This window comes from Neolamprologus multifasciatus, chromosome 23 (genome assembly GCF_963576455.1).
Source record: "Neolamprologus multifasciatus chromosome 23, fNeoMul1.2, whole genome shotgun sequence".
NCBI lineage: Eukaryota > Metazoa > Chordata > Actinopteri > Cichliformes > Cichlidae > Neolamprologus > Neolamprologus multifasciatus.
This window is the reverse complement of record NC_140460.1, coordinates 41,565,882-41,591,389: the sequence shown is the minus strand read 5'-3', so window position 1 is coordinate 41,591,389 and position 25,508 is coordinate 41,565,882. Positions and strand designations below refer to the sequence as shown.

Here is a 25,508-nt window from a genome sequence, read left to right as displayed (position 1 = left end):
AATGATTTTCCCATGCACTCTCAGAACGTCTTCAGTGTGACTGTTACACACTTCAGTCTCAGTCCATTCACTTGTGCATTTGCAGAGAAAGCTGGATGTGTATAAAGTGGAGAGTCTTCAATTTGATTCTTATTTTGTGGAAGTCGGCGAAGTTGAAGGAAAATCGGACAAAAAGGGCAGGTTTTAAGCAACAATTGTGTTTTTATAAGCAAAACCCTTTTGACCACATCGAGAAGTAGAGGCCGTTCTTCCACAGATGCCTCGAGACAACACTCAGTCTCACTCAGAGGACAAATTCATGGTTGTGCTTCTCGTTCTCTCATCTCTCCCCATTAGCAGAAATACTCTTAATTATCTCACAATCAAACAGTTGGTGTTCACTCTGTGCAAAGGTTCAAAGTCAGCGGCTGAATCGACCAAATGGCCCAAACTTGAATTTGAAAATTGAAGAATTTTCCATTAAGTCTTATGTATTGGATCTACACCAGCGGTCCCCAACCCCCGGGCCTCGGACCGGTACCGGTCCGTGAGTTGTTTGGTACCGGGCCGCGAGAGTTGAGACTCAGGTGTGAAATGTATAGTTTTCAGGGTTTTTATCAGTTTTCAGTGTTATTTTGTTATCGTTTTATCGTTTACTCTGTTTTCCTGGGTCTTTTCACGTGTGTTATGAATAAATCTTCTTTTTTTCAGTACCAGTACTAGTTTTATTTTGTTGTATTTATCCGCGACACCTTAAAGGCCGGTCCATGAAAATATTGTCGGGCATAAACCGGTCCGTGGTGCAAAAAAGGTTGGAGACCGCTGCTCTAATGGTAACAGGCAGAAATATATTACTGTATTATTACTATTACCAAGCACAGAAATATCATCACACAGACTTATAATCAACACACTTAAGATTTACAATGAAAAAGATAAAAGCTCGCGTGCAGGTCCCCCGTCTCAGACACTGGCCAAACAAATGCAGGACACTTGCTCCTCCTAAGATAACGACTTTGCAAGAACAGAGTAACAAGCTACAGTCGCACAGTCAGAAGGACAGCAGCACATAAATTTAACGTGTATTCTACTTGACAGAGTTACTTGTGAACACTGCAGACAAATCAAATAAGAGAAAGGATTCTCTCCCACTCTTAGTAAAAGCAGAGGGATAAATCTGTATTAGTAACTAAAGCTGATTCATGTATGGGGACCATAATAAAAGTACTTTGTTTTCACCTGTTTTGGGATTATATCAGGCAGCTCCTCCTGTCGTTTTAGTTTAGTATGCTTTAACACAAAAGCAGAGTCAGTATCTGATGAATTTTCCTCGTCTTTCCTCCTTTTCTTCTTCTTCCTCTTTCCAATTAAGTGCTTCTTGCGGCATCTGGACTTACTCTCACGATCCCCACCTGGAAAACAGTTTACCAGCTCTGCATATTTTTGCAGCAAAAAATATTGTATGTGACATATACAGGAGTGACAACATATGGCAATGTAGGCAGAAGTTACAAGGAGAAGCGCGGAGCTCAGAGAGTCTGACTGCACTTGGATGATGTGACAGCAGATGTTGTTTATGTGGCTCTGCTGTGGTGAAACGACAACATGCCGAAGATGGACAACAAAGCAAGCGTCTTTATAGCCACTTACCAGCAATATTCATTGTTAGTTTTTATAAATGATCTACCAGCACGTTGATATAAACTACGGATATAAACTTTAATGAAGGATGGGCCCTGTGGACTCGGCTAGAAGACATACGTCTACATCATTAAAGCAGTTTTGAAGAAGTTTTTAGAGAATTCCACACTGATAATTGTCACATTACTCAAATAGAAACTACTAATACACTGTTGAACCTGGCCCTTGTTTCTTCTCTGAGTTTGGTTATGCAGCATGTCTGTAGGTTCTCAGTCATAGATCACTTAGAGTAATCTAAGGAGCTTGGAATGAGAAGCAACTGGACTTCTTTCAGTTTCTTGAAAACGTGTGTAGACCTCAGAGCTCTGCATCGGAGGAACCAAACAGCCACTCCATAAGCGCACAACATAGAAGAGCCACCTGGACAGGACAAGACTCAGCTGTACGTCTGCATCTAAAGGTCAAAGGTCGCTCTTTCGAGGACACCAGAGAAGACAGATGGTTTAAAAGAGAGTTGACAGAAGCCATCTATGTCCACTGTGAACGACCGTCCTTGAACAGAGCGGATCTGCCACCTACAATCCAGTTTTGAAATCGCTTCCCTGGCGTCTTAATTAGGGATGGGTATCGTTTAGGTTTGATCCGATACCGGTGCTTAAAGAATGGAGAACACAAACCTCTCATGTTTTTATTTTTAGCGGTCTCTTTTTTTCTGCAAAATGATAAGCACCATCCAGCCCCACACACGGGGCGATCAGTGCTAACTCACTAGTGGAGATTTACCACACCTGCAGTAGATGTGCTCGGTGTGAGGTCTCGCAGCAAGCTATCAAATACGGCGCATTTCTCGGCTTTTAAAAAACGCTATGCGTCTCCAGGTGTTTCATCAGATTTGAGGTGTTACCTCCTTTGACAGTATCACAGTATCAGCTTAAAGCACTTGTTGCAGCTGCTGAGTTTGCATCTTTTGCTGTGAAGTACAGCCAGACTTTGACCGCTTCGCCTTGGGCATTTTTAATCTGTAGCTCTGCTCTAAAAGAACGTACGTACCTGGACCCGCCTACTATCCTCGGAAACGTAAAATGATTGGCTAGAATCTAAAGTGTGTCACAGCTCAGGAAAAAAAATGGCACCGGATATCGGTACCCATCCCTGGTCCTAATGCCCACACACATTTTGCGTCAGTTCATCTACACAGACACATGACAGGATGAGTCAACTGGCCCACACACGTTTAAACAGCTTGGCTCATGTGATGAGGCACATGATCAAAAATGGGTTGAGGAGACTTTTCCTCACCCTATCATGTGACCTATCAGGTCACCTGACGCAATATGTGAGCGCGTGTTGAGGTACCTGGGAAGGGATATCAAGACTGCTTTGTAGGCGGGTGTCTTAAGCCACCCCCTCTGCTCAATGATGGTCATTCACAGTGGACATACATGGTCTCTGAGAACCTACACAGACATACTGCCTTCCAGAGCAGACAAAAGGGTGCAGTTAGAATACAGTACAAAGGACCAGAGTCTTCATGAAGCTAAAGAAGGACATCAAAGACATGGGACTGAAAAGGGCCAGGTCCAGCTGGTCAGCAGTGACTTAACTTTTAAATAAGAACAAGGGGATTGTCTACTGAAAATATTTTTTAAAAACATATAAAATGAGCCACAGAAACAGGGCAGCTGTTAATCTACCAAGTCTATCTGCGGTAAACACTCGATGCTCAAAAAGTTGACAATATAACAAAGAGCCGTACCTTGCTCAGTTTTTCTTTCCGTTGGTGTTCCTCTTCTATGAAGCAAAGATAAAGCCTGAATTAGGCACATTTAACACATTTAACCCATTGACTGTTTTTGTACAGTAGTGTTGCCCCCCTGAACGATCTAGGTTGCGGGCTACACGTTATCCCACTGTGTATGTAGTAAACTTTTTACTCCCTTCATTCACTGAATTTTGAAACTGGACATAATGCACAGGTAAAGTTACAGGTTCCTTTGTGAGCCCCGCCCCTTCCTCTCTGACTATCACATGCTTTCTTTTGAGTTATATTTGCTGGCTGAGCGTGAGCACAGGTTTTCTGACTGTGGATGTTGCGGCGTGTGCTTTCAGGATCACCTTGACTTGTGTTTATTTTTTCGCTTCAGGTCTGCCCCAGACTCTGAACTACTCTCCTTCTCTCGGTTCCTCTTCTTCCTCTTGCTTTTGTGTTTTTTGTGCTTCTTGTGTGAACTGCTGCTTCTCACGTCTTTGTGTCTCTTTGTAGAGGCATTTTCTGCTCCATCCATGTTACTGCAGTCACCCACTCTTTTAGCATCACTGATGGACAGAGGCAGAGAAAATACGTGTTACTGTTTGACCACAAAGAGTCAGCCAACGTTTATTAAATTAAATATTCTGAAGCCTCTCCCTGCACCGCTTATTGGATAATAAGATCCAGATGAGATGTTTAACAGGTTTCTTCTATCATTGCTTCGAATTCTTTTCAGTCTTATCATTAAAACCGGCAGTGACCTAAATAGAAAAATGTCCGCTTCAAACCTAATTAACTGTTTCTAAACTCTACGGACTCTCTCGGCTTTCTTTTCAACCTCCCACGTCCACGAATGGCCTCGCTCCAAGCGGTACAGTTTAACTGACAACAAACCTAAGCAACGTTAGCTTTCATCCTTTATTTGGCAACTGGTGCAGCAACCGGTAGCTGCAGCAGCGACTAACATGTCTGTTCAGTGAAATTTCAAATAACGTCTCAATAGAAGAATACAAACAAACAACATACGTTTTGTCCTCATTCTGGTCTTCAATTTCTCTGATTTTATTTAATATGAAATCTTGAAAAATTTGCTCTATGTTGGCCGCCATGTTTTAATGTGCATCGCTTTGCCGTTCCGGGTGGAAAGTGAATATATGCGGCAATGTTCCGGATGAAAATCTGTTCCTCCTCAGCAGACTACACGCAGTTCCTCTATATAGGGTATTGTGTTTTTCAATAACCATTGTCATAATGATGATGATTATTATTATTCATTACTATTGTCTCTGCTCAGTTTATTATTATTATTATTATTATTATTATTATTAGGGCCCGAGCACTGAGAGTGCGAAGGCCCTACTGCTCTGTTTCATCTTCTTCTTCTTCAGGCGAAACAAGGGCCTTTTTGAGGGCTTTAACATGCTCAAAAACTCATGAAATGTTGCACACGTGTCAGATATTTTAATGGTTTTACATATGAGCATTGGAAAATGGCTCTGGAGCGCCACCTATGTGTTGTTAAATGCAGTCCTATGAACACATCGTTTGAGCTACATGAATGAAATTTGGCCCACATGTGTATCATGCTGACATGAACAAAAAAGTCAGTGGGACCATTGACACAAACCCAACAGGAAGTCCATCATTTTGGTCTGAATGTGACATTTTGGCTCAGTTTTTGTTATCTCCAGGCCTTGTACTTTTGCAAACTTCTCATCGGGGTTTGATCTTATCAGCTTCATATTTGGTCAGTGCCAGCTGCACACCTGGGCCATGTTAAATTGTGGAGCTTTTGAGTTTTCGGGATAGGGTGAGGCCATGGCGCCACGACGAATTTCGATGATTCACCATGAAAATCTTATTTGCTCTCATTCCGTCCTCATGGTCCTATCTGGACCGAAGTCCACACAAATGATAAAGCTCCAGCCCTGAACATATTTCAACTGCCATATTTGACACCAGTGACAGCGCCACCTAGTGGGAACAGGAAATGTCACGTTTGACACTTTTTTTTCTTAATTTGAACAATTGAACAACAAATATACATGTAGTTATAGAAAGGGTATGAAAAATTTCACCGCTTGCAGTATCTTTTACAAGTCATGTATACAAATACTAGTACGTAAACAAAAAAGTATACTTTAGGAGAAAACAAAGAAACAAAATAACTGATTAAAAAAGAAAGAGGTGCTCAAAGTATAAATAAAAAACATAAATCAAGGGAAACTACATTCGACACAGCTCTTGTGCTCTTCTTTAGATTCTCTAGATAATTGGAAAACAATGCTTTAAAAGCAAATATGTTTGGACATTGTTGAGAAAATTTTGTACAATATATGTGAAATTTGGCAAAAATAATCAGAGGATTGATAATATTTTTTTTGAAGTCACTCCGTCTTCGTTTATACCGAGATAACTCCAACACCTTGTTTTCCAGTGTTTGAATTTTCTCTTCTGCTTTATCCACCCTTACTTCAGTACGAGACACCTTTCCTGAGATCTTCTGAGATAAAGTTAATAGTAACCTTCAGGTCGCTAATACTCTTCTCGATGTTAGCTCCTTGCTCTTCGATAGCCATCTTGAGCATTGTAATAATGCTTTCCGCCATGTCAGTTTCCGTCACTCTTTTCTTACCAGAAGGTTTTGACAGGGAGGAAGTAGGAGTGATAAGAGCTCTCTTAGCCCAGGTTTTTATATCGTATATCGTGTTTTTACATACACCTACGAGTGTGCACCTTAGAGTTCGCTTTGCTGCTTTTAAAGGAGTTTTAAGACAGAGCGAGTTCTGTAGCAGACCGTTCACAGTGCTGCCATCTTGGCCCCCCACCATGTTTTACACTTTGGGGTACAGTATAGTGGAGGGTGACCCCAGGAGCCTCACATTTCTCCAGGAAAGCCTTAAGTAGTTGGTCTTGGCAATACAGTGAAAACTTTGAGATTTCGACAAAGGGTGTGACCCCAGCAGCACGGCGAACATTGATGTCTCGCCATGAAGAAGTTAATGATGTGTAGCACAGATCAACTATTAGTGATTTTCAATTTATTCAAGGTTGATTCAAGCCAAAGGCAAATATTTAAATATTTGTTTTATATATAAAAAAATACAGTTTCAGTACCACTCAGAGAATGACTGGGCAGTGTTAGCAGAATATCCAAATATCCTCATTTCAGTCTTCATCTCACTTTTGCCATCATTCAGCTGGTTACATATAAGATAAGATTAGGTCCCAGGTGTACAGTAAAACAGCAATAATCTGCCTATGGATGATTCATAATTAAGACATTCACATTTGAAATGTAGAAAATATTAAGGATTATATAATCTATTTATAATAATAACATAATTATATTATTATATAAAATACTTTTAATTTTAGAAGAAACAGGCCGTTTATATTTCTACATCCCCAACTCATGGTTATTACAAATAATAATCATTGTGCATCTTGATGTTTGGTTTAATCTGGTATTATTATGAAATTTAAGCCCTGATTCATCGTCATTAGACAGAGTCATTAAAAAACCAAACAAAAACTTCTATAGAGATGAAACTTTATTTTAGAAGAGAAGTGCTTACAAATATTCATATATTAAAGTAAGGTGGACCGGACAGACTGATTGGCTGTCAGATGTGTGGCTGCCACGTAAGGCTCAAAACTTTGGTACATTCTAGCCAGACAGACAAGTGAGAAAACTGACAACTGTTTTCAGTACGAGAAGTATTTGAAGTGAGTTTGTACATGAAGTTTTACTCAACTTCCTGCCAAAATGTATCTTCAGTCTCTAAAAATATAAAGAAGGAAAACAGTAGGTCCAAGACAAAATCAATTTCAGATATTTAAAGCAGCAGGAGTGGTTCCAATGTTCTGAATAAATAACTGTGCACTAAATAATTTACACTGTTGAATGCCATCGAACACACAAACCTCTCTGCACAGTAGCAATGTGTATGTTGTTACTTTGTTACAACAACCAGTGGTGTAAACTCATTTCAGCAAGAAAAGAAAGTAGATGAAGAATTAAGCATGTTTACACACAACACGCATATTACAAGGAAACAAGTCAGAACTAAAGGGACAGTCAAAGGTGATGAGAATTAATGAGAAGTAAAGTAAGTAACTGAGAACTTGTGTCAGCATTAATGATAGTACATCAGAATTACTCAGAAATATTTAGTTTCATTAAGGGCAACTTTTTCATGCACTGCTTTCAGGTTCCTTTAATTTTCTGTGCATGAAATAATAATATAAACCAAAGTCCAGGACTAAAGATTTGACTTGTTTTTGTGGTGCAGCGCATGCTTAAATTTATACTGCATCCTAAGTGAAGATCTGAATATACAAAAGAGAATAAACTAACTGCAAAGTCCATCAAATGGGATTTTATGGGTAACGTTCATGCTTCTACCATTACAGAGTTTTTACTGCTGAATGACTGAATAAGGTCTGACATCGAAGTCTTTCACCAGTTAAAACATTTGATACATGATGAAGTGAAAAACACAACAAAGAAGACTTAACTAGAGTCCGATATCAGACAAGAAGGAGATAACATTCCTTTTCCAAAGACTCACTAAATAGTGATAAACATGACACGATTCATTTTTATGAGATGTGTTTCTGCCATTAGATTCAAATTGACTTTTGTTCCTCAAAAATTTCTGTCTTAATTTATATTTTACATAGTATCCTAATGTTTTGAAGACTGGGGTTGTAAAAGTAAAATGATAAATTGATGATCATATATTGGTTGTCAATATAATAACTCAGGTAAGTGGTGACCAAATATGTTTTTGCCAACAGATCCAGATCTGGTAGAGATATCACAATCTACACTGTAAAGCTAGCTAGTTCAGATCACACATGTCACTCCTGCATCATTAGAAAACGAGTTAAACAACGAGGGAACTGCAAAAACGTCTGACTGCACTCCAGAATTAGCTGAAGAAACAAAAGTGACCTTAGGTCTACCTCAGGTTTTTAATAAATAAACGCACAACCTACACATAGTGAAGTTACTACATCACAATAACATGCTGTATTACAAGTGCATTGTAGAGACACGTAGTTTTGGATGGTCCTTATAGTCCTCTGAGATCCATCCAAACTCAGTTAAAGAAGTAGAATCAGGTCAACATTCGCAGAGAAGGCAGTGGCTGCAGGTTCTTTCATTGGTCCAACTGTTTAACCTCCTTGATTACCCCCCCCCCCCCCCCCCCCCAAATAAAAAAAAAACTCAGGCGCCCTTGACCTCTGATTGGTCAGATCTTGGCAGTTCCAGTCAGAGTCCTGAAGCGAGCGCAGGTCTTCATTTGTCTTGTCACATCGGTGAAAGCCAGTTATTAAGTAGGTGTGAAATTCATGCAGGTGCAACAAAAAGGTTTACCTTTGTACACAAAACATTTCAAAAGGTCAGTAACAAAACATCCTGTTATAAATTTAAATCAGGAGCTGGACTTCAAACTTCACTATCAGCAGCAGTGTTCCAGGGGCAGACGCAGGGTAAACTGGGATATGGGAGATGAGAATCTCATTCCAGTCCAAAGGTGCTGGTCTCTTCCACAGCAGTCAGCAGCTTCTCGTACAGCACTGAGAAAGATGGGTACGGTGGGAGGTCCAGCCGGTTGAAGCAGGTGTGAGCTCTGGAGAACAGAGCAGAGAGTGTTGTTCATCAGCAAATGCTTGAAGAAAAGCCACAGTGTGTATTCTGGAGGCCACTGACAGGACACATGGAGAAGCTCAAATCTAAGAAAAATCTGGTTTTATTATCATAATTACTACAGTGCATGACCAAAATAAGTGCCTGGAAATGCAGAGAACTTTAATATTTAATATCATAAACACAGAAATAACTAGGATTACTCCAGCAAACTAAATGTGGGGCACAAAGTTTGACTGTGTGAGAATATTAACATTTCTTCTTTTTGCATTAACATTTACAGACGTGACAGACGGACAAAAAAACATGTCAAAGATAAGAAACTCAACTGAAAAGAGAGAAAAATAAACAAATTAAAAAACATATTGTTGCACCTGTATATGTAATCATATCATGTTTCTGTGAAGACTAAGTATCTTTCAAGTTCTTTTCTAGTATAGCACATATATACATAATAATACATGTTTGATTAGAACCAGAAATCCCATCACTATTGTATCATATCAAAATTACCTACATGGAGAAAGAAGGAGAGCACCTCTGATTAAAGAAATATTATACACTAATTATCATTTTTATCAGTTAAACGTTTAAAGGAAAATTTTATTCTTTCCTTTGCATGTATATGTGATACAGTCTCTATCCTAACAATCTTCAATATTCGGACATGTGATATGAAAAATCTTAAAATGCTCTTCCCAATTACTCCTTTGCATGTTTCTGAATTTGAGGTGTAGCAGCATTTCTTATACACATTAGGCCAGTCATTTTTATTTATTTTATATTTGCATCTTTCTCCCTAAATGTACAAGGTAGATAAAAGTAACGTTTTTCCCTCTTGCAGAGACTCGAAATAAGTTTCCCCTTTGTGTTGCCTTCATATGAGTTCACAAAAATAGTGATCAGGCCAGATTCTTTACCTTGTGTAATTGTGTCTTTTTTGAAGATGTCTAAAAAACGTCCTCTTTTTCTAAATTATATTTATTAGAATGTTTTTGGAAGGAATCCAGGCTTCAGATGATATATAATGCAACATGAAGTGATTCCATTCTCTACCCTGTTTTTTAATCTGCCATCTAATTCTGCTGGAAGCAATTCAAGAGTGAAGTCAGGCTGCCTTGTAATAATTTTCTATGCAATGCAGAGCTATCCCTCTCTCCTCTTTGGTTAACTGCAGAGGTGGGAAGTAATGAAGTACAAATCTTAAGTAGAATTTTCAGGTATTTGTATTTTACTTGAGTAGTTTTGTTTTTGCCTAAACTGCATGCTGATTGGCTAGAATGTAGGTTTAATTTGCATGTAGGCAATCCTTGATTATTGTCCTTTTGTAAAAAAAATAAATAAAATAAAATAAAATAAAATAAAAAAAATACAAAAATGTGTTTCTGGAAAATTGCCCAATACTTAAAATTACTTACGCTGTACTTAAATTTACTTCCAGTGTAATTACATCATTGTTTCCTGCAAAAACCTGACTTGTTACCAGTACGTATACACCTTTCTGGATTGAATTGTCATTATTATAATTATTTTTTGCACATATTTTGACCAGCTAATAGTCAATTTCAGGCTTTCATCTTTAATAGTTTTGATATATTTATATGCAAACAAACAAAAAGAACAAAACCATAACAGTTTTACACAAATCTGAGATGGTTGGCATTTACCTGGGTAGGGAGGTGACTTTACCCCACTTCTCCACACAGAACCTGCGGGGTCCATTGCTGCCTCGCAGAGAAGCAAAGCCCTCATATGGAATACTGGACGTCCCAGTCACAAACTGAGGGTGTAAGGTGAGAGATAACAAGTAGAAAAAAGACATGCGGATAAGAACACCAAGAAACAACTGCAGTGTTACATGTTTGTTTGTTTGTTGTTGTTTTTAATAAAAAGCCTCTTTAACTACCTGTAGGAGACGCAATCTCTGCTCATTGTTGAATCTCTCCACCGCTGCCCAGAACCACCGGATCACAATGTGGTTATCATGGTAACCTAAACACAACAGTTCATGTTCTGTCAAAATGTCATGGTGATAGGGTTATAATGAACGCCAAATAACCAAAGCTCAAGTCTGAGGCTACGTCCACACGTACACGGGTATTTTTAAAAACGGAGATTTTCCGTTTTCGTTTTAAAAAATAATCCCGTCCACACGTAAAGGCAGAAATGAAGGAAAACGCTGCTAGGAACATGCCAAAGCAGCAGGTGGCGCTATATTCCTAACCGTGTAGAAATGTTGGCCAATCAGAAGTCTAGAAGCCTCGGTGGGAAAAAGTAAACAAAGCTGGGGCATAGAAGCAGAACCGAGTCGTATGTGTGGAGGGACAGTAACTGTGTGTGTATATGTAAGCATTTAAACACTGCAGAGACAATTAACAGTAACAGTGTTGTAGAAATTCATTTCACCGAAACAATAACGTGGCGCACAGTGTGACGTCAAAAAAGGCGCACACCTTTGACGCTGCGTTTTCTGCGTTTTCTCCGTTTTCCTCGTCCACACATAAACGCAAAAACTGAGTTTTTGAAAATATCCACCCTGGCCGGAGTTTTTAAAAATCTCCGTTTTCAGTGACCAAAAACGCCGTTTACGTGTGGACGAAAGGTGCAAACGCATAGAAAAATCTGCGTTTTCAAACATACCCGGGTACGTGTGGACGTAGCCTGAGTGAATTAAGGGATGAGCTGTTTGAAACCTTATTCTTAGTAAAAAAGTTGTTAGTTTTTTTTAAAATCCTTTTTTAAGTGATGTATTTATTTTTTCATTTTAAACCACAATGACAAAAAATCTAAATCAGAAAACCACCACAAAAACAAAACACAGCAAAACATCTTGATGTCTTGATGCATGCTGAATCATCCAGGTAAGTGGATCTCACAAAGTTGATTCTGTTCATCTGGACGTTTTGACGCTTTTAGTAGGAGAAAAGTTTCATCACTCATCCAAGTGACTTCTTCATTCTCAGCTGAAAGCAGCAGTTGTTGTTTAGATGCAGTTGTTGTCTCTGTGGCTTTCAAATCCCAAAAAAGGCTGCGCCAAAAACTGGTCCACCTGAACGATCCGGTCCCATGGCACAAATAGAGTAATATAGTGTACACTGTTCAGTCGAATGATTTATAAATCGGGGAAACCAAACAACCTCTCGACAGCCCAGGACTCTGCAGTCTACAGGCCAGTGGCCACTCTGTTAATGAAGAGGATGTAACATCCTGGACAGGGAGAGACACAGTTTGAGTGGGGACTCACGGAGGCCATTTAGATGAAAAGGAAAAGACCATCTCTGAATCGATAGGGGGGCCTAAGGGTACATCTGTCACCATCTTACAAGGCTGTGATTGCAGCCATTCCTCAACTCTCTGTGAATAGTTCTCATGGCGATTGATCCATGGTCTTTGATCATCAATGGTCATTACAATTTGCAGTCTATTGAATATGTGGCTTTACAGCTGAAGGCCTCATCCAAAGTTGTTTCTTAATGTTTAAACGCCTCCCAAATACTGCGCAGACTCTTTTAATGATCTCAATGGTAAATGGTAAATGGTCTGTATTTGTATAGCGCTTTTACTAGTCCCGCCTAGGGACCCCAAAGCGCTTTACATGTCCAGTCATCCACCCATTCACTCTCACATTCACACACTGGTGGAGGCAGCTACAGTTGTAGCCACAGCTGCCCTGGGGCAGACTGACAGAGGCGAGGCTGTCATATCACGCCATCGGCCCTTCTGGCCAACACCTCAATGAACTGCTGTCTGTGATCTGTGTTGATTTTGACTGTGTAATTATTGTTGGGGTTTTAACATCCATGTGGACAACCCTCAGGACAAGACCCTGAAAGCAAAACTTCAGCGCACACAAATACGTCAACAGCAGTGATCACAAAACGGTGTATAACTGAACACAGTAGTCAGATCTTTAACCAGGTCTTCCCATTAACACCTGACCTGTCCAGAGGTTCAGTCAATGAGCTCATCAATAGCTTCAATGCTAACATGTTAAATGTTATGGACACTATTGCTCCCATTAACCCTTTAAGACCTACCATAGAACCAATTCCGCCAGAGCTTATATTATATGTTTACATGCTGTGGAGCCATTTTTGGGAGCATTTCAAGTTGCTGTACATCAATACAACCATTACAGCCCAGATTTTAATAATATGTCTGCATTAAGTGCATAGTAATTACATACATTGCAAAAAAGTGCAATAAACTACAAAAAATTAAAAATCGTTTTTGCTTTTTTAACATATATTTCTAGTTAGAGAAATTTAAGAGGCTTATCCCTCAAAACTGTAAATACAAAAAAGTTGTACAAAATAGTTTCCCACCACAGGAAATTTATTTTGAGTGTCTTCATAGTTTTATTTTTGAAATACACCAATTTTTATACACTGCAGGAAAAACGAAAATAAATATTATAATGCAAATTTGCAAAAAAGCAGCATATGCATCAAAATAAACTATTTCCAGCAGTGCAATATGAGTCCTAAGCATCCCAGAAACCACACAGAAAGTCATAAAGTCAAAGATAACTTTTAAAAACACCAGTATAGGCTCATGAGACCCTGATGGTAAAAAACTACATTTCCGCGAAAATGACGGGACATGTGAAAGTTCGCTCTGACGTCTATTCCAACATAGGAAGTGTTAGGAACAGCTGATCGGATCGGCAAAGCCTGTTTCTGGAATATTATGTTTTTGTTGCTGCAAGTGCTTTTTATGCAGTTTTTGCAGCTATATGTGGAAGGAAACTGTGACCGAGGACAAGCTGATGGCATAAGATGTAAGTACAACTCCTCCGGTTTCATATGCAAAAAACATTATTGTGCTAGCTCACGTGGTTGCAGAGCTACCGGGATTTAAAAATAGTTACGCAAAACAGAGCGTGCTGCTCTGACCGGCTTTAAAGGGTTAAGGTGAAGGTTATGACTGAAAGGAAGAAGTCTCCATGGAGAAACTCCACACTGGTGAAAAATGAAAAAAGAGAGTGTAGGAAAGCTGAGCGCAGATGGAGAAAAACAAGCCTCCAGGTTCATTATGACATCTATAAAGAGAAGCTTCACAATTATAATTTACAACTGAGGAGTGCAAGGAGGTCCTACTTCTCTGACATCATCACCAAAAACAGTCATAATGCTCGGGTCTTATTTTCTACAGGCTAACAAACCCTCCTGTGTCTGTGGCAGCTGAACTTCGACCATGGCCTGCAATGACTTCGCCAAATTCTTCACAGACAAAATCCAAAAGATTAGACAAGCAATTGGTACATCAACAGCAGATTCAGGACATGTACTGTGTCCACCGAAAAACTGTTTAAACACCATGAAACAGTTTCACCCTATAACAGCAAAGACCTGGAGGACATCTTAGGTCAACTGAACTCCTCCTCTTGCTGTTTAGATGTCCTGCCAACACGTTTTTTGAAAAAGGTCTCAAAGACTTTGGAGTCAGACCTGTTACAGATCGTCAGCTTTTCTTTAATGTCATGTGTGTTTCCAGAACCTCTAAAAACGGCTGTAATTAAACCTGTACTGAAAAAGACAATCTTGAAAAGACACAAATGAACAACTACAGGCCGATCTCAAATCTTCCATTTTTAAGTAAGATCATTGAAAAAGCAGTTTCTCAACAGCTCAATTACTTCTTAACACAGAATAACTGCTATGATGCCTTCCAGTCAGGTTTTAGACAGAACCACAGCACTGAAACCGCTCTGACCAAAGTGTTCAATGACATATGTCTGAATACAGACAGTGGAAACATGTCAGTCTTAGTTTTACTGGATCTCAGTGCAGCATTTGATACAGCTGACCCCAACATATTACTCAAACGACTGGAGAATTGGGCAGGTCTTTCAGGAACTGTACCAAACTGGTTCAAAATATACTTAGAAAACAGGAAATACTTTGTATCAATAGGTAACTTCACATCTGAGCAGACAAGTATCACGTGTGGAGTTCCCCAAGGTTCCATCCTGGGACCCCTTCTGTTTAACATTTACATGCTCCCACTGGCACAGATGATAAAGAACAACAAAATAAACTATCACAGCTATGCAGATGACACACAAATATATATCACAATGTCACCAGGAGACCGAGGCCCTGTACAGGCTCTTGGTAAATGCATTGAGGAAATTAATGACTGGTTGTGCCACAATTTTCTCCAGCTAAACAAAAACAAACTGAGGTAATAGTCTTTGGAGCCAAAGAAAAACGATTACAGGTCACCAGAGAACTTCAATCTATACACCTAAAAACCACAAACCAGGAGAGAAATTTGGGTGTAGTGATGGATGCAGGCCTAAACTTGGAAAAACACATTAAGACAATAACAAAATCAGCTTACTATCACCTCAAGAATATATCAAGGATAAAAGATCTGATGTCTCAACAGGACCTGTAAAATTGACCCAATTTGTCTCAGGGTCACTTTTCTGTTTATTAAGCAGCAGCAGACAGACGCGTGTGTGTGTGTGTGTGTATATATGTGTGTGTGTGTGTGTGTGTGTGTGTGTGTGTGGTGCCACTGGCTGGAGTCGCTGTAGCAACCAGGCTCACACCTGCCTGCTTAATGAGCTCTCTCTCTGTGAGCTCATTGTGAAACCTGGCCCCACCTTATCATGTGATTTCCTGAGGTCAGATGGCCCAGGATGTGAGTGGGCGTTAAGGCGTCTGGGGAGGGATCTCAAAACTGGATTATAGATGCAGAGAGTTGGTGTCGTAAACCACCGCCTCTGTTCAAAGATGGTCGCTCACAGTGGACATAGATGCTTCTTTCACTCCTCTTTCAATGAGCTCACCCGAAACCAAGGGCGTAGATTTGGTTTTGGCATTGGTGGGGACGGATGATTCAACCACCGAACTCTGCCCTGTTTCTTTTTTTTCCGTTTTGTCTTTGCTTCTTGATAAAAAAAGGAGAAATATACTTGCCTACATATGCTATTCTACATGCTTTTAAACCATTTAAAATGACAATTCATAGTTTTATATGTGAATTATATAATGTTAAATTACTATTAAACAAATGACTAAGTATTTTAGAGTTTAGTTTACTTCAGCCATATTTCATATAAATCAGGTATCATACAAAAATAAAAATAGCTTAAAATACATTCATGAGAATAAAAGAATATGACATTAAGGACTTAAAAACCAGCAGGTCATTCAGTGTTCCCTTAGTGCTAATGTATCAGAGATGTTGGTGTAGTATAACTGAAGTAATGTTGTTAAGTCCTTAAAACTACTCGTCTCAGATGACCACAAAGTAAAAGATCTCTCAGCAAAATTATGCAACATTTTAGGCACTAGTGCCCCGATCAAGTCAGTGAGCTGAGATGTTTTATTCTAAACATGAACTATTACAGCTACAGACATTAATACTACTGGTGACCCACACAACAACTCAATGTCCACTATGTGAAGCAGCCAAACACATGCCTGCTCCTCTCGTTAACTGAGATAAACTGCTGGCATATTTGTTTTACATCTATACTGTCCAGTCTCTGCTGGTGGACATGGCAACACGTTATTCATGGTTACATACAATTTTAGACTGATGTGGGCCAAAGCCTAAAACGATGTGCCCGGAGTTTGCTGTTCTCCCAGGTTCAGATATTTGAAGTTTGCACAGCTACATTCTCGCCTGAAAATTTTTAAACGTTCATTTTGCAACCCAGAAAGAATAATAAGAGGGGCACTGAAATTCAGGATTGTCCGAGAAAAAACGGGAGGGTTGGCATGTATTACCTTGCATAGCCTGTAACGTTATTATGATGGACATATTTTATGAGTGAACTTGACTTTAAGTGACTTACAGGTTTCTTTGAAAAATACTTTCTGATATCCAGGTTCTTCCTCTTTGCTGCCGTCCTCCTCTCCTCCTCGCAGTGCAGGTTTGCCGCTGCTAAAACTAAACAGAGCTCCCTGAAAGGCTCAGCCAATCACATTGGCCATATTTGTCACATGAGGTAGGACTCCAGTAGAGAACGTAATTTAACTCTTTCTGCACCGCTGGGTGAATGAGACGCTGACAGATCGCTTTTTTTTTCTATCGGGTTTGTTTTTCTTTACTCGAAGAGATCAAATTATTGGTGGGGACAATTCAATAATCGCTGGATATTGGCGGGGACACGTCCCTTCCGTCCATGCCAAATCTACGCCCTTGCCCAAAACCCTGGCTGATTGTGACCCACACCCACTTTCACACCTTGGCTCATGTGATTAGGTAGAGGATCATCAGGGGGTCCTTTGTCCTTTGGGGGGAAACTCCCACTGGGTTTAAATCTGGGACTCTCCACCATTTGATCTTAGAACTGAAGAAGCTTCTCGGATGAAGGTGAAACGTCTTCAAGCAACTTAAAGAAGTCCAGACGCTTTTCTTTCCAAGCTCCTTAGACTACGATGACCTGGATGACTGAGAACCTTCACAGACATAGTATGTCTGTAGTTAGTGCAGGCCATCTGATCAGAGCATTCTGATTGGCCCGTTAAATTCAAGCTTATTGTTCATCGGTGGATTTGTCTTCTGCACACAGGTGGTTCAGATCTGGGCAGTAGGAGTCAGATGATGACTTTAAGAATCATCTTTTCTGACTGAATGACTAAAACTTACAGCATTTACCTGTCTGTAGTGAATCCTCCCACATTTCAGTCATTCAGTGATTAAAAGAATATGAACTTTTAATATTCATTCAGATGTTTTCTGACTCTAAATTTCTTTTTTCAAGACTCAGCTTTTTCTAATATAAATTTTAAACATGTTCAGCTACTTTTCACCCTCTTCTGTGTGAACGTCGGCTTTCAACAGTTCTGCACTTTAGTTTTCAGGTGAAGAATTCAGAATAACATTCAGCTCAAAACATTCAGCTATCAGCATTCACGCTGCAGTTTCTTTAGAAAATGCATTTTCTACTTACCTTTTGTTTCTAGCTTCTTATTGGTTGTTACATGAATTTAATGCCAGTATTTCTCAAACATTAAACTGGGACTGTAATAAATAACTAATAGCAGGTAATAGCTTCTCTTTCCCCTGGGTCACAGGTTGGCAGTTTGCATAACTCTATTAACACACATACTATATGTTTTCATTTATCCTCCCCAGTTAGATCTGTGATCCGCCCGTCTGCCCCCAGCTGATCGTTTTCTCCTGTTGACAGTTCTTTTGATGTTGAAGTTTGCTGACACCTGCCTTAGTTAATTGTAAGAATATCACTTTATCTTAAACTTTATGTAAAGGTTTAAACAAATCTATCCTGAAAAACAAACCTCCTCACCTCCTCTGTACTCAGTGTTGTTCCTCCAGTCTGTTAAGTCAATTTCCGCTGTGCCTGCAATTACCAGCTCCAGTTCCCTGGCATCAAACACAGACACCAACCTGGCATCCACCACCTGCAAAACATTCACAATATAAAACAGTGAGATCTTTTTACACTAGAGATAAACTGTGTGATGCATAAAATGTGAAATATATATAAAAACTCTGTCCCACTAATACCTCATAGAAGCCTCTGACCAAGCTTTCCGTCTGGTGTACCACTCCTCTCTCTATCCTCCACTTCACCATGCGCTCAATGTATTCCTTCTTGTTCTTCTCTGAGACAGGAATGTTGGCTCCACCGGGCTTCAGCTCCCTTTCTGTTATCTATGACAAAACACAATCATTTGGCTGATATCATGGATTGTTTCCTTTCTAAATCATGAGCGGTTGATGAGATTCAAGCTTGTCTTTCCTCCTCCTCTGCACCGCTGTTCAAACTGCAGGAGAATCACTTTTCGTTCTCAAATCAAATCCATCCTGTTATTTGCAACAGCATATATTCAATTCAATTTTATTTATATAGCGCCAAATCACAACAAATGTCGCCTCAAGGCGCTTCATAGATACAGAATTTTATTGGCAGTACGTTCTGTATGACGTGCTATCTTCACATATATCCAACAACATTAATGATGAAAGTAAATCTAGTATCTTTATTTTTCAATTATCTTACATTATATTCACTTACAGACGTGAACAGCATGTGATGTGTCTGGTGTTGCAGACTGCCTACCCTTGGTTGGTCAAGTTTGTTTATTTGCTGGTCAGAATTGTTTAGGCCCCATGAAGACCTCTCGTGAATAAAGTTAACAAAAACTCAAAGTAAATGAAACGACTGTAAAATAATGAAAAAAGATTGATAAAACTGGCGAATCACTCAGTAACCTTCATCCACTGGAGAGACTGGTGAGACTCCTTACACTGCCAAGGCATCTGGGATGTTGGCTTGGTGTGAGGCCAGGAGTAGGGATGGGTATTGAAACCCGGTTCTTGTTGAGAACCGGTTCCCACTGTTTCAATTCCTTGGAATTGTTTGCCATTTTTGCAAACGATTCCCTTATCGATTCCAGTCGCCCCGAATGATGTCACCACGTTGCGGAGCGTCATTTACCTGGCAGGAAACACGGCGGCTCAAACGCTCAAAAGTTTGATTATACTTTACGAGAACAGATGACAACAGGACAACTTGCAAAGTAGATATTTCATTTAAGGGAGGAAACACTACGAATATGCAAAAGCATTTGCTCACAAACACACGATGACCTTAAATGAATGTCGTGTTTTTAATTCCGGACTCGTGAATCTCAACCCAGCAGCAGCGGTAACGTTTGCGCGTCCTCTCCCGTTAATGCGGCAGGTAAATAATCAACAACAGTGCAGATTATGTTAGCGCGATCTGCCTTATTACAAAACCTGCCGTTACTGTGCGTTTAGGTGACCATGATGAGACAGAGTCTGGCTCAGATGCTGGCAGTTCTCGCTGCAGTCTACCGTAGCGTCTCCTTTCAGGCCAGGATAGACGAATGTCAGCGAGCAGTGACTCAGTTTGTGGTCAAAGGCTTGCAGCCGTTTGCCAGCAGAGGATTTTCAGTAAGTGAATGTGTTTAATTGTAGGCAGGGACATTACTGGATATTCTTGTGTAATTGCTACAGAATAATTGATGTTACGCTTTGTTATTGCTACAGAAGAATATTTATTTTATTATTTTACATTTACAATTTATTTCCCTGGGGACCCTGTGACACCCCATTGAAGAGCCGTAGGCTGTGGATCTCTTAAGATCTCACTGTTGGGTTTGTAAGGCCATGTTACTCCTAAATTTCTATCTAAGCTAATCAACCTTAGTGTTCTCCTTTTTTTAAAGAGAATCGTTAAACAGAATCAAAAATGGAATCGTGAAAATCTTATCAATACCCATCCCTAGCCAGGATTGTACCCAAGTTGTGTATTTTAATTTGGTAAATGGACTGGTGCTTTTCTACTCTACCTGAGCATTGTCACCAACTCACACAAGCACTCTGCTTCCTCTAAGTCACGTTGAACTATCTAACATGTCGACTGAAGCAGCCAGGGAACCACCAACCATCCGATTAACAGATGGCCTGCTCTACTTCCTCAGCAACAGCCACCCCCATTTGTTGAAAGCATAGTTGGTGTACACACACACACACAAGCACGCACACACAAGCACGCACACACCTACACACACTGACCTGTCCAAAAACTTCTTCATTGACAGTGAAGGAGAGGTCCAGCATGTCGTCTATGTCGTTGTCCTTCATCCACTGAAGAGACTGGTGAAACTCTTCATCCAAATACTCCAGATCACTCAGGTCACAGGGACTACAGGTTGGGAAAGGCGGATAATGTGTGTCTGCTGTCTTAGACCACATACAGATTAACTTATCCTCACACTGGCTCTTGTTCACAGTTAAAATCTGTTTAAAAATGCACATATATATATTTCAGCTAACTGTGTATACATTAGTCACTTTGTTAAGTACGTATTTCTAGTACTGCGTTGGACCCCTGTTGCCTTCAGGAGTGGCACCTGGTGTGGTGCATCTGCACCGAGCTCCTCTGCCTGCTTGAAGTGGTCTGGCCATTGTCCTTTGACCTCTGGCATCAACACGTGTTCAGAGAACTGCCACTCAAAGGATATTATATACTTGTCATACTATTCTCTGTAAATCCTAGAGATCCCAGCTTTTGAAATAGCAGACCAGCCCATGTGACATTAAGAACAACGACACTTCAAAGTAACTTAAATCACCTCTCTTGTCCATTCTGATGGTTGTTGTGACCATGGCTGTGTCCCAATTCAGGGTCTGCAGCCTTAAAGGCCGCATTTTAAGGCCGATTACGTCACAGCGGCGCGACGAAGGCTGTCCCAATTCAAAGGCTGCTCGAAATGAGGCCCTCAAATGCGTCCTTCATTTCCCTGAATTTTAAGGACGTGGCGGTGTAGACTTCGTGGCCCAACATATCCCAGAATGCATAGTGCGGCGGTGGGTGTGGATAATTTTGCCGCAGACGGCAGAAGCGGAGCGGCCGAAGAGTAAACTTAAGTAAGTACTGAATATTATGTCACTTATTTATGTGCAAATGTTTAATAACGAAGAACATTAAAACATTCCTGTTGGCCACATGTCGGCACAGTCATGTGACATTAGTGACGTTTGTACTAACTTGGTTTTAAAGCCTTTACTTTAAAATATACGCCGTTCAATAGCTGAGCTTAATCAGAGAATGATCAAAGCTCATGTAGAAACAAACAAATGAACAAAAGATTTTCTCCTTCATTTCTGTCAAACAAAGCTGTATGAAACGTTTCCAGCTGTTAGTATCATGGTTGCTAGGCAACCTGGGCAGCACCACGGAGGCTAGACCGTCCCATTTCACAGGCCTCGCACTTCCGGCCTTAGCGGTCTTTAAGTACGTGGCCCTTGAGGATCGTTGAGGCTGCAGGGGCTGGAGATGGGCGGGTTAGCGTAGAACAGACTTCTATAGCAGCTATAGTTGTAGCTGCAGTATGTTGGTCCACAAAATATTAAACCCTGGATTAAGAATGTGATCTCACAGCGAAAACATCGAATATATGTGTTAACGAGCAGCTGCTCAGGCGTACCTAACAAAATGGCAGGTGGGCGTATACATACAGACATTTCATGTGCGTTTGAGTGTGTCAACATACATCCGGAGTAGGCCTTTATAGAAGGGTCTGGTGAAGAAGGCATCCAGCAGGTACTGATGGATCAGAGCCATCCCCAAAATACGACCACTGAATCTGAACCTGAGGCACACACAAACACAAAAGTTAAATAGTGTGTGTGTGTGTGTGTGTGTGTGTGTGTGTGTGTGTGTGTGTGTGTGTGGGCGGGGTTTCAAATGGACTTTTACCACTCATGGTGATTGTCAACGAAGGCCGACATGGGGCTGATCTGAACGGTGTACGTGTCGTTGGCAGAGTACTCAAACAGACCATAATAAGGGTTAAACAGTTCTCTGGAAACCAGGAAGAAAAACTCTCTCGAGGGCCCGCTGTAGTCCAACCTGAAACACACATTTAGACTTTAGATTTCCTTCTTTTCTTTTCTCCCCTCCCTCGCCCCTCCCAGATACTCACCCCTCCTCCCCGACAAAGCTAACATAGAGCTTGCTCCGCTGTAGGTCTTTCCGGGAGTAACACATAATTTGGTTGAAGGCATCTTCCAGGAGTTGGTCCCGACGAATGATCAGTCTACAACAGACAGACGAGAGTGAAGACAGACAACTCCCAGCAGACGAAGAGGGCTGTATTTATCAGAACATCAGGCGCATTAAGCAAAACAAAACAGGCAGATAAGTCAAACTTTACTCTTTTTTTTTTTGCTTGCTTCATTTTCGTACCATTGACTCATTAATGTTAAATTCTCTGCAGCTGCTCTGTTCCCATGTTGTTGCAGTATATTAATGACTAAACTCATATTGTGGATGGATTAACTCAGTTGTTCTCCTGACTGAAGTTTGGTCTGTTTACAGCATCCTGCGTTGCGATTTATCCCTAACCATCGGGAACCCTCCCATTAACGAATGGAAAAAAGTTGGCGTTCATCCTCCAGCTTCACTGTGTTTATGCTAATTTTGTGTTCTCCATTCTTTAAGCACCGTTTAAGCACCGGCACCGTTTCAAAAGTACAGGTTTGGTACTGGTATCGGATAAAACCTAAACGATATTTAGGCAGAATTTTGCAAATATCTATTTTTCATTTTTCAGCAGCATAGAGCTTTTTTCCAATTATATTTTTAAAAGTCAGGTCAAGGCTCCAAAAGCCCAAAGGCACTTTTTGTTTGCTGGATCATTTTAGTTCAGCTGGGTGTCTTTCCTTTGGTTATATTTCTTTAAGAGTTCAAAATGTGTTAATTACATAAATAAAATGTAATTTTCTCTGCAGCACTTCATGGAGTTCATCAGCAACACACCTTAGTTGTTCACACAAAGCATAAAGGTAAAAAAACAATATATACAGTGTTATCTTCATTTTAGATGTCAAAAAGTATTCGTGGCTCCCAGAGTTTCTTTTGCGTGGAAACTGGGTCCAAGTGGCTCTTTGGGTGCTAAAGGTTGCTGACCCCTGGGTTAGCACATCATTATATACCAGCTAGCCCAACTTCAGTAACCCTACAAACGTCACTGCTGTTTAGTTTTCTGTCTTCATTTATGTTGGAAGTGATAACAGAGCTGCACGATTGAACCTTTCAGAAATCTCTCAGTCAGAACATGCTATATCATGTTTAGGTAGAAACTAGCGAGCTAACTTCCTGCTAACTTCTAACTCCGTTAATTGTAATAAATACTTGTAATTGTTACACCTGGTAAAGCAGCAACACAGATCATTTTATTAAAGATGAAAGAATTTAGACAGAATTTGGACCTGAAGCAGACGGAGTTTTGGACCCAGATTACTCCGCGAGGCTACGGTAGCCGTAATGCTCCAACAATCCACCCAGTGGTGGTTAGCTTAGCAAAGTCCTGCTAAAACATTTTCTGACAGATTTCTGAGCGCCGTGTACGGCAATAAATCGGTTTCGAGGTCAGTAAGCACAACCAGAATTCATACATAAGATCTGTAAGTGTGCCTTACAGTGCTGAAAATACGGTAAATAAAAAATGATGAGAAAGGATGCCTTCTACAGTCAAAGCTGCTGACTTACTTTAGCTTCCCTGGTCCTTGTCCATAGCCCTTAGTTTCCAGTTTCCTGTAGAAGTTTCGCAGTTTTGCCTCAAAGTCTCTCTTGTAGGGTGCTGGTGCTCTGGCATTAGCTCTCTGAGTACCTGCGCGCACATTTAAATGTTTACTTTGATGGGTTATGTCAACAAGCTGACAGATAAAGCAGAAATTTCATTTATATGTGCAGAATTCTACCAAGCAAGAATATGAATATGCAAGCAATGTGAAGTGCACTTAACGAAAATATCAGCAAAGTACTCTGCAGGGCTCAAACACAGTAAAAGTAGGTTCCATGTGAATTTGTGAGAGAGGGTTTGGGGATAATATTTTTTGCATGTGTTGGTTTTTTTCACAATGCTGTGACTTTGCTGTTGATCTTTTACCAGGTGAATTCTGTGGGGAAGAGACAGGTGACCCCCGAGGTGACTGGCAGTAGCTGGGGTGAAGTAAGGCATGAGGAGGCACATAGGACATCACTTCTTCTTCAAACAGACTGCAGGTGGAAGGTCGGGGATGAAGGGACATAAAGAAGAAACCGATTCACTAAATGCAATTACTTCAGCAGAGCAGCGAGAAGATGAAAAAAAGGTAATAACAAGAAGGGGAAACACAACTAGTCCGATTATAAAAAGGAAAGCCAAGAATAAGACAGAGGAGGTAAAGCAGAAATATGTCACCTTAGCAACATGACAAGGTCGGCAGCTCCTGACAGCCTGGCCAATCCTGACACTCCGTCTGTGCGGATCAGCTGCACTTTCTCCCTGTTGTCACAGCAACATTACAATAGCAATGCTGTTCATTAATGTATCCTATGCATGTATGCACTTTGGCTACTTGAGGGGCAACTGGAGCCAGTGGCGGTCCTAGCCCGTTTGGCGCCCCGGGCGAACACTCCCCCCCCCCCCACACGCACACACACACACACAAAACATATTAAGGATTATACATTAACATGAAACTGTTGTCGGAACCATACTGAATTTCGCCAGAGAAACACACACACATATGAAGAGAGAGAGAGAGTATGCATTGATGCATTGTATGCAAACAGCTACCAAACAGCCATCATAATTCATCATACAATGAGAACAGGACAAATCAACAACTGACAATGACTAATTAATATTAAAATCTGTAACATAATGTATTGTTTGGAGTTTAGTCTGTTACTGTTACTATTTTTACCATTTCTTCTTGGAGCAGCTGTAACCCACATAATTTCCTTAGGGATTAATAAAGTATTCTGATTCTGATTGGTTCAGGATGACCTGCCATTATCCAATCACACATCTGCTTACCTGCATCTGTTGCTCGTTTCTCCTCCTCTTCTTTTCTCTTTTTTCTAAACTGAGGACCTGATGGCTTTGAACTTTTCTTGTCCATCTTCCATTGGTTTTAATGTTGCACTCCAGTATGAACACAAATCCCCCAACCCGAGGATCAGCACAACAT

General features: G+C 40.4%; 2 protein-coding genes across 4 annotated transcripts in view; both read right to left on the bottom strand.

The window, feature by feature from the left end:
- sonb (SON DNA and RNA binding protein b) overlaps window positions 1-4,527 on the bottom strand; it is a 30,990-nt gene extending 26,463 nt beyond the window's left edge. The window contains exons 1-4 of one of the 3 annotated variants that reach the window (XM_085151615.1): window positions 4,397-4,527; window positions 3,736-3,936; window positions 3,377-3,411; window positions 1,219-1,412 (exon numbers count right to left, since the gene is read on the bottom strand). In XM_085151615.1, the coding sequence (XP_085007741.1) occupies window positions 1,219-1,412; window positions 3,377-3,411; window positions 3,736-3,936; window positions 4,397-4,479 (513 nt within the window). In that variant the 5' untranslated portion in view covers window positions 4,480-4,527. Of the gene's footprint in view, window positions 1-1,218; window positions 1,413-3,376; window positions 3,412-3,735; window positions 3,937-4,158; window positions 4,341-4,396 lie in introns of those variants that run through there. The other 2 variants (XM_085151616.1, XM_085151617.1) reach the window with 2 other exon arrangements.
- Window positions 4,528-6,906: 2,379 nt separating this feature from the next.
- Window positions 6,907-25,508, bottom strand: part of hecw2b (HECT, C2 and WW domain containing E3 ubiquitin protein ligase 2b) — a 52,492-nt gene continuing 33,890 nt past the window's right edge. Inside the window, exons 19-30 of the mRNA XM_085150976.1 lie at window positions 24,734-24,817; window positions 24,440-24,549; window positions 24,040-24,160; window positions 22,472-22,585; window positions 22,246-22,398; window positions 22,040-22,138; window positions 20,559-20,688; window positions 18,522-18,668; window positions 18,301-18,415; window positions 10,936-11,021; window positions 10,697-10,809; window positions 6,907-9,012 (exon numbers count right to left, since the gene is read on the bottom strand). Coding sequence (XP_085007102.1) covers window positions 8,901-9,012; window positions 10,697-10,809; window positions 10,936-11,021; window positions 18,301-18,415; window positions 18,522-18,668; window positions 20,559-20,688; window positions 22,040-22,138; window positions 22,246-22,398; window positions 22,472-22,585; window positions 24,040-24,160; window positions 24,440-24,549; window positions 24,734-24,817 — 1,384 coding nt within the window. The 3' untranslated portion in view covers window positions 6,907-8,900. The remainder of the gene's footprint in view (window positions 9,013-10,696; window positions 10,810-10,935; window positions 11,022-18,300; window positions 18,416-18,521; window positions 18,669-20,558; window positions 20,689-22,039; window positions 22,139-22,245; window positions 22,399-22,471; window positions 22,586-24,039; window positions 24,161-24,439; window positions 24,550-24,733; window positions 24,818-25,508) is intronic.